Source organism: Colletes latitarsis, chromosome 8 (assembly GCF_051014445.1).
Source record: "Colletes latitarsis isolate SP2378_abdomen chromosome 8, iyColLati1, whole genome shotgun sequence".
NCBI classification, from domain to species: Eukaryota; Metazoa; Arthropoda; class Insecta; order Hymenoptera; family Colletidae; genus Colletes; species Colletes latitarsis.
Genome location: NC_135141.1, coordinates 21,315,658 through 21,325,138, shown reverse-complemented (window position 1 = coordinate 21,325,138; position 9,481 = coordinate 21,315,658). Strand labels below are relative to the sequence as shown.

At 36.5% G+C, this 9,481-nt stretch overlaps 1 protein-coding gene across 1 annotated transcript; it reads right to left on the bottom strand.

Moving 5' to 3' along the window:
• Positions 1 to 4,204: 4,204 nt before the first annotated feature.
• On the bottom strand, positions 4,205 to 8,748 carry LOC143344495 (uncharacterized). The gene is made up of 5 exons (XM_076770608.1): positions 8,616 to 8,748; positions 7,748 to 8,137; positions 5,639 to 5,781; positions 4,324 to 4,868; positions 4,205 to 4,208 (listed from the first exon to the last, which is right to left on the bottom strand). Exons 1-5 carry the CDS (start codon positions 8,746 to 8,748, stop codon positions 4,205 to 4,207), a joined length of 1,215 nt encoding a protein of 404 aa, XP_076626723.1.
• Positions 8,749 to 9,481: the final 733 nt, after the last annotated feature.

The window sequence follows — 9,481 nt, the reverse complement described above, 5'->3', positions numbered from 1 at the left end:
TGAGAAGCTCGTTCATCGTTGGTAGAGAGTAAAATAAATTTGTATCCTGAAAAAATATAAATTTATTATCACGTCGTACAAAACGCAATAAAATTCAAGAAGCAAACAAGGTTGGGTCCTTAAAAGCTTTTAATCAATTTCTTAATTCTTAATTCAAGGGGATTAAGTCTATTCAAAACACCAGTTTTACAAAGTCGTAAATAAACCATAGTTATGAATGTAATAACATGTGTCAGTAACTATTTAGGAAAGTTCAGACAGTTTCAACGATCTTGTGAGATCTCTGCAGTGAAAGAAGAAAGAGAAAATCAGAAACGTTTCGAAAGAAACGCGTTGCAGAATCGACGAGAGACACGTCGGGGAAAGAAAAGATTTGTGGAAATTGTTCGCGAGTTTGCGGGGATACGGTGATTTGCAATATTACCGCGTGATTCCTTCGTTATGAAAAATTCCGGTAGCGTGGAAGAAGAATCAGTCGGCCTCGACCTTTCCGGAAAAGCTTTCGAATTACGGCGAACAAATCTCGCTAGGCGCAAAAGCCCAAGAAACTTCTGATGTTTTGTGATTGCAACGACGGATACAACGCTGGAATGTCTATTAACTCTCTATTAGAATGTTCCACGATTAGTTAACCAACCGTAGCACAACAAACACTGTCACTCGAAAGTGTTAGGACACCCACTATTTTTAGTAAAACTCTTAAGTACATAATTGTGACTTATCGTGATATAAATAAATCTAAACACTGAATTTGGAATTGAACAGTGTCAGAATAATGAAATTAAACGTAACAATTATTGAAAAATGAATAGATCTCAGAGTCGTGTGAAATTATGGAGCAAATTTGTGTAATGCAGGAGCGTTGAAATATAATGGATCTTCGAGCAGGGATTTATCTAATAAACTTAACGTTTATTCGAGTAACAGGGTCAGCTAGTTTCTTAATGCGCACCTGAATGGAACAGAACACACTGACAGCAAAGAGATATCACTTTCCCGGCTTTCTTGCTGCCACGCCCGACTACCGTGCTTTTGTACGAACTTGAACGAAACGCGTGGTCTCCGATGCATACTAATAAACAGGTAAAAAAAGAGACTAGTTCTAAATACCCACGAAATCACGAACGACCAGCGGAACCGACTTTAATCAGCTCCGACGACGTCCATTAAGGAGAAAACGGGAATGCAAATGAGGGAACATCACGAACGTTGCCCAAGTTCCACATTTCAAATCGTCCAATCTTAACAGAATACTGGCCAGAGGATGCTGTAGAAATCGCAAGCGTAATTGAAACTCCGAATTTCACGAAGCCAAACATTTGCTTTTCCACTATCTTTGATCGTACTTTTTTTTATATCTCAACGAAGAAGATGAAAATAATCGAAAGTTCTGAAATTCAATATGCCTGCACAGGTCTTCATATGTATATGAAATAATAAAAGGAATAGTTAGTACTTTTTTGGAGAGGATACAAAAGTCTGACTATGGCAAAGCCAGCAGATCTAAAGAAGGATGGCTCATTAACCGATTGTCTCTGACAGAAAGAAACGCTGCAAAGGTGTGAAGGTGTTACTAAAATAAAATGTTAAAAAAGCAATGTATACCATTGTTGAACTGCAAATACAAGGTTTTTTGGGGATTTCCACCCCTTTGTCCATTTTTGGCTTGACAATCATAAACCATTTATTTTTTTATTGATATGTATCTGATGTACTATTGGATAAAACAAAATTTGGTTGGGGGTGAATATTTTAAAAGACCATTTTTTAAACATAACAGAAAAACATTGGAAACTATTTAATTTTAAAAGTTTTCGAATTAAACAATTTCTATCGAGCTTGTGTACGTATATTTTTTGCATTTATTCGAGAACACATTTTTTCGGAAATATTACGCGTTGTAACATCGTAATGCCAAAGAAGCATTTATTACGTAACTTTGAAATTTCACGATGTAGTCGAGTGAAACGTACATTCGACTTTCTTCAAGTTTCTTTACTTTCATTTCTAAACGCTTTTAAGATTGCTTTCAACGGGCACATTTTTAGGTTCTCGTATCTCGTTTTTAATCCAACGATTAAACAATCGTGAAATTCGAAATAGGAGGAGTGTTAAAGTTCCGCCTGTTGTCGGAAGTATATGCTAACGTTTCTTACGAGAATATTGTTCAAGGATAAAGAAAGGTTCGGTGAAAGAGTACACAAAAAAATTGAACAAAACAAAGATACTTCTTAATGTCCATAAAATTTTATAATAATATTCACAATTCTGTGGTACGAAATATTTTAATGAAACATTGGTTTAAAATTCCAAAAATATTCTAGAATTACGAAAGATAGGTGCTCGTAATGCTTGAATACTTTTTAGAATAAATATAAATCTAATTGGAATTATTGTGTGTAAATTATTCCATTATTTTATTATCTATGTATGAACTATCCTCTTTTTTGATTGTACATATTATACATAATAATTTTCTTATAAGAAAAGAATGACTTTTAAGAATTGTGGATATTATTGGTCATAGTCTGAATTTATCGAACATAGTAATTATGTTAATGATAATTTTATGGTAACTTCTTTACCAACGACTCGGGCAATGCAGAAATTGCATTTCATTTTTACCGACACGAAATTATTACAGTTAAGCGGTGCACAAAGTGTAGATAAAATTAATTACAACAATTTACAAATTGAACATTTATAATACGAAACAAACGTTTAAATCGAGAGTACATACAATATTACACGACTGTTCAGATTGTTTAAGAAGTAAAGTATATACAAATAAATTTAGTTATGAATCGTATAGATACATCGAAATTTTATTTTCACGAAAATATAGGTGAACAGACTCGTGGAATACGTAGCCTAGAAAAGGTTCACAACAGTAAATCATTGAGGAATTAAAGGCTGACGTAGTGTTTTTTTTTGTCTTACCTGAGGCAACTTCGGTATAAATACTAGAAATACAAAATTCAGAAAGACGTTTGGGTCAAGTTCAGGTATCTCCCTTCCTCGCCCAATTCGACATTCAACAAATTGGTTCGAGCCTGTTAGGGTCGTTATTTGTTCCGTGAACGTCGAGGTGACTAGTATAGTAGAATTCGACAATTGTAAGTTACGTATATACGTGTGTTTTTCTTAATTATTTTCCAATTATTAAAATTTGAACAAAACGGATATGTTGCTGACACCATCTTCTAATTGTGACAAACAGGTAACATATTCGTGCATGTTTTTGTTATTTTGTTGAATTGCCATTGTTTGTGAGAATGATGTCGAATTTTATAATCGATCTGTGTTATTTGTAAAATTCTACTAGACTGATGATACAATTAAGTCAGAATTAAATCGTGTAGATAATGGATACGTGATTTCTGCGTCAAATGGGGTTGTAGAGGATTAGTTAACGGAGTGAAATTTGAGAAACACTATCCTAAAATATTTCAATAAATGTAAAATAGCGTTAGTGTTTCTGGTGTCTCTTTACGTGTCTCTTTTTAGATTTAAGGCTTTGTATCTTTTGATTTCTGCTTCTGGAGAACGTTGAGGTACAGTGCCGCTCTCTTACAGTAAAGAACGAAAGATCATATGCTACTACAAATCCTCCGTTACCATCCAGAGGATACACGAATCTTTTTAGTTAATAACAATCTGGGAAAATTTTTAATTTATTTTCATATATCGATGTTACTTCAATTTCTGTCACTGTACTATATTCTCTTTTATAAAAACAAAGTGCTATTTTAGTATTCGAAATATGTACCCCCTCTCTGTTGTATGTAAATCTCTTTTATAACAAATTCACGAACCTTTTAATCGGTGACATTATACTTTCTTATATACATCATATTTTTTCTGCTTTGTGTACGGAAGATCTTTAGTAGCATATTATATTCTTGCATACAATTGTCTCAATTAGCTTTATTAATATAAAATCGAGTTAATATTTCTAAAAATAAAAGAATATGATTCGTTTGAAAACAGTTCTCAAAGCAGTTTACATTACAAGTATAAAATATATTTTACACTCGAGTGTAAAATTATAATCGTTGGTTCAATTTCATTTGCTGAAAAACTCAGTCGAACATAGGGAAAAATATCGAACTCGAGATTTACGAAAAATCGATGCTTTATTTACGTTTAAGTGATCAGCGTAGATAGTACAAAGCGTTAGTTCTATTAGTAAGTGACTCGTCGATTAGCTGAAACAGAAAAAAAATATGATCCATTAAATAGAATATAGATTTATCTTTTAAAATTATTAAAAGAGAACATTTTTAATTTGTTTAATGGTATAAGATTACTTTAAATGCCTACCATTTGGCAACAGAGGGTGGTTGGCAGGATTCCGATGGTATGTCGTACATAAGCCCCGAGGAACATTGCACCAGTTGCGGGTGACCGTTTCTACAAACCACCACGTTCGTACAGGCATCGTTGAGCCTATGCACGATACCATTTTCACACGGTACCGAGACTAGGCTCGCAGGAATATTTTGCACCGTATTCCATGGATTCTGGACTGCCTCGGGCGGTTGTTGTTGCCCGTTGATGAGCGACTCGTCGTCCCTGTTCATTTTCAATTCCTGGTACCAAGGGTCACGATTGGTCCTAGTGTTCAGCCAAGGGTTGACAGGATAAGAGGATGGTTGTGGAGGTTGAGAGGGCGGTCCTAGTTGTCCATAAGAGGGTGGCTGTTGGGGCGGAGAGGGTTCGTAGGAAGGTACAGGTCCATACGTCTGCGACTGTGGTAGAGGTGGTGGTTGTGTCAATGGACTGTTGCTTCCCGATGGAGTTGGGGGTGCAGGGGTTGCTGCACCTTTACAGTCCACGTTGTATTGGTAGTCGCAGACACCCAATAACTGTGGAATTTTTGGTCAAAGAAAAGATTTTGGTTATTATTTTTGTTAGTCAAAATATTATAGAAAATGGTCTGGGTTAGGTCCCTTGTTACCTTTATACTCGTGTATCGTGAAATTAACACTAGAACTACCGACAATTTTAGTGTATTTATTTGTACCAAGGAAATTAAAATGATAGGTACGCGAAGAAAGTGTTTATTCATTTTCTTATAGAAAATTACGTCAAAAATTCAGTCGAGAAAATTTTTTACTAGTTTTATTAGAAATTACGAATGGGTCATTTTTAAGACTGAATATTACCTTCTGACTAAGGTTGTAGTAGCTTTTCCAGGCTAATAAAACTATTAACTTCCCAGTTTCAAAGCAAGGAAATTAATTTTTTGAGATTATATGTAGCTCTCGACAATAATTTATGCAATATTGTCGTGTAAGGAACCATATCTTTAATACAGATTATTTTAAATTTGAAAAGGTTTCTAACTTAGAAAGGGGCTGCTAAATTGAGTGCCTCTGGTAACATTGCAAAGTGAAATTTTAAGTTAACTATTCGCTAACCTTTTACCAGTTAAACCAGTTATTCATAAGTCGAGTGCATTAATAATGAATTTAATTTCCGTGCAACGATGCGGAAGTTTCGACCGTTTTGACCATGAAGGATAGCGCGAGTTTGAACGAAAGAGATTCTCACACGTGTACGACACACTCTGTCGTTTCGCGATTTAAAATTCCAGAAGTGCTCTAGGAACGAGTTATGAACGAGTGTATCTTACGTCATTGTAGACCAGGCCGCGGGGGCAGCCGAACTTGACAGGCCTTCCGAAAACGCACACGTAGAATTCCGAGCAGTTCGTCGCACTTCTGTAGCGGCCATTCGACTCCGGACACAATTTAGATCCCGTGGGCAGAGACGGTTCTACGACACAAAAATATCATTAACAGAAATTTCGTACCTCGTACGGTTTTGTTCGCTACAGCAAAACACTCGTAATTCTTTATTTTGTAACCAGTAATTATATTTTTTGATCGTGGACTCGAAGAAAATTTTTTTGCAGATCGTTTGAAGTAGAATTAATTCCCATAAAGTGTATTTATTTTCTGATTGTCGATAGCTTTTAGTGTAGGACAATTTTTGTTACAGCGTTTCAATGAAATTATACAGGGTGTTCGGCTACCCCTGGGAAAAATTGTAATAGGAGATTCTAGAGGTCAAAATAGAACGAAAATCAAAAATAGCAATTTAGTGATGGAGGCTTCGTTAAAAAGTTATTAACGTTTAAAGTTTCGCTCGTTCTGAATTTTTTTCCAGAAAATGGGTAGGATTTCGGGGGTATGTGTAATGACCAAAAATTATTGTAATCGACTCCTGAAACCGAAAATAATTTTTTTTAAACGATTTGAAAAAATTTTTTTTCGCCGAAAAATGTAGGCACCTACCCCCTGTCGATTTTCCTTAAAAATTCCTTTTTCATTTTTAGTAATTTTGTTTGACGCCCTACAGAAAAGTTGTCTAATACTTTTTTGTAGGTACCTATGAACTCTACTTCAGAGAAAAGTTTTATTGAAATATATTCACAATTGTAGGAGTTATGGCTGTTTGAAAATTGGACCATTTTTATGGGGTTTTTCTCATTTTGCGGGGTCAAGGACCAACTTTTTGAATATTTTTGTGATTTGTACATATTCTCCACCAAAATACGCGTAGTTTGCTTTTTTAAACATTAAAATCGTCCAATCCGTTCAGAAGTTATGATGTTTTAAAGATTCGCATGAAATTTCGGAGTAACATTTCTGGCCTCACATTAGATTTTCGGTCAGGAATTTTTTTCTCGAAAATGCGTAGAATTTCGTGGATATGTGTAATGACCAAAAATGATTGTAATCGACCTCTGCAACCGAAAATAATTTTTTCAGAAGGATTTGAAAAATTTTTTTTCGCCAAAAAAATTTAGTATTTGCCCGAATTTTTTTCTCGAAAGTGGGTAGAAATTTGAGGGTATGTGTATTCACCAAAAATGATTGTAATTGACCCCCGCAACCAAAAATAATTTTTCCGTGAATGATTTGAAATTTTTTAATTTAATTTTTTAATAACTTTCTAACAAAGCCTTAATCAAGAAATTGATATTCTTAATTTTCGTCTTATTTTGGCCTCTAGAATCTTCTATTAAAATTTTGTCCAGGTGTGGCCGAACACCTTGTATATAGATAGAAGTATTTACAACTTTTATGATAAAATTATAAAATGTAGGAAAATTTTTTTCGTGGATCATCTGGAGTAGAATTAAATCCCATAAAATGTGTTTATGCCCCGATTGTCAATAGCTTGCAAAGTAGGACAATTTTTGTTAGTGCATTTCACTGTAATTATGTATAGATAGAAGTATTTACAATTTTTATGATAAAATTATAAAATGTAGGAAAATTTTTTTTATGGATCATCTGGAGTAGAATTAATTCCCATAAAGTGTGCTTATGCTCTAAATGTCGATAGCTTGCAGAGTAAAAAAATTTTTGTTAGAGCATTTCAATGTAATTATATATAGATAGAAGTATTTACAATTTTTATGATAAAATTATAAAATGTAGGAAAATTTTTTTTATGGATCATCTGGAGTAGAATTAATTCCCATAAAGTGTGCTTATGCTCTAAATGTCGATAGCTTGCAGAGTAGAAATATTTTTGTTAGAGCATTTCAATGTAATTATGTATAGATAGAAGTATTTACAATTTTTATGATAAAATTATAAAATGTAGGAAAATTATTTTCGTGGATCATCTGGAGTAGAATTAATTCCCATAAAGTGTGCTTATGCTCTAAATGTCGATAGCTTGCAGAGTAGAAAAATTTTTGTTAGAGTTTTCAACGTTATTTACTTACTTGGCGTAGGCAAGGGTCGACCACCGCAGTTCACGTTGTAATCGTAATCGCAAACCAAATTAACCGCGTTGAAGAGCAGACCATCGGGGCAAGACTGTTCGATAACCACACCATCCCAACAATTTAAGTAATTAACACAGCTCTTAGGGCTCGGGAACTGTCCACGTAAACCGTAACATCCAGGCGGTGGTTGGATCGGTGCGGGTGTAGGAGTCGCTATGGGTCCCGGTAGCTCGTTCGTGTCTCCAGGGCTTGGAAGCAGCGGATAATTTTGTCTTCCGCTCAACGCGCTTGCATCTTCCGATTCGGTGGTATTCACTGACGGTTCCTGACTCCAAAAGTCCTGTTGCTTGTCCAGCTTCTGTAGCTCCACGAGGTCCCATACGTTTCCTATCACAGTAAAAGCAAAAGACAATCGTAAAGAAATCAGAAAATTGCTGATAGATTCACTATTGTATCGTTCAAGTGGACGGTAAGAAAATCTAATTGACTTTGGGATTCTAGTTAAATAAAATCTTCCATTTGCCTTTGATGAGCAAGTTTCTTTTGACTAATTCAGTCGACACTATTTTTCAGGAGCAAACGGACATTTTACTTAATTTAATTCATTTAATTAAATATAACAAACGAAGTGTCTCTTTTAAAAGTAAGAAATTTAGAAATAATAAAAAATCTTTCTCTAGTAAACCACACTTTTAAATTACTAAAATGTAACCAGATTACATTTCCCCCGACTCTGGACTTCAGCCCCCCTTGTCTTCAGACTTCCGAGTTTACACTATATTTCAATTAAATTCTACTAATTTCTGAAACACGGTCCTTTCGAAACATCGAAATTTCGAGTCCACTATCGACGAAAAGCACTAACCTTGAGATTGGCCACGATTTTGTGCGAGTTGCCTGCCCCCGAAGGCAGCGGCGGTCGACGCCGCGGTCGTCGTACGTCTCGCAGCGTCGCAGAGGCCGAGCACAAGGGTCACGAATATCAAGATGAACCTCATCGTGACCTTTGACCGTGTGATCGATGATATTCCGAGGGACAAGTACCCTCGAAGAGGCCTGACGTTGAACCCGCGCTAATCGTTGGTGGAATCGGTCGAGAGCACCAGTATCCGAGTCCTTGTACGATGTCCTGATGCTGGATGGTCTGGACCTGGTCGGTTCGAGGGCTTACATAGGGCATCCCCCACCATTCCTGCTTCGTAGGGAGTAGCTTTGCAGGACCCCAATTACACGGGCGCAGGATCCTGCGGCGAGACTCTTGCTCAGGAAGTGCACGCTTCTGCACCACTCTTGTTGCCGCTTAAATTCCCCTCCACTTGCTCGTCAGCGGGGTCGAAGAAGCCACAAGGACGCGATTCGGTGCGCCGATTGGGCGGATTCTTATTGGAGGAGATTTAGAATGACCGGTCAGGACGGTGTACTTCCCCGGTGATCATTCGTTGCTCGCGAGGTTAACGTGAAAAAAAGACAAAGATCTGGACGCGGTGGTGGCGACGACGACCGCGTAGGATGTCAAGGTCCCCGCAGAGATGTACGTACTTGGACACCGGAGCCTTTTCGACAATATTTTGTAACGGTATTGTCGCGAGTCGGTTCGCTGTTCGTTCAACTTGGCGGTTATTTTGATACCTTTCCTCGTATCAAGCCATTACGCAATCCAGATCTCGCGTTACGCGACCGTGAAAGACATTACCCTAGACGAATATAGAGAGAAGAGCTGATACATGCACC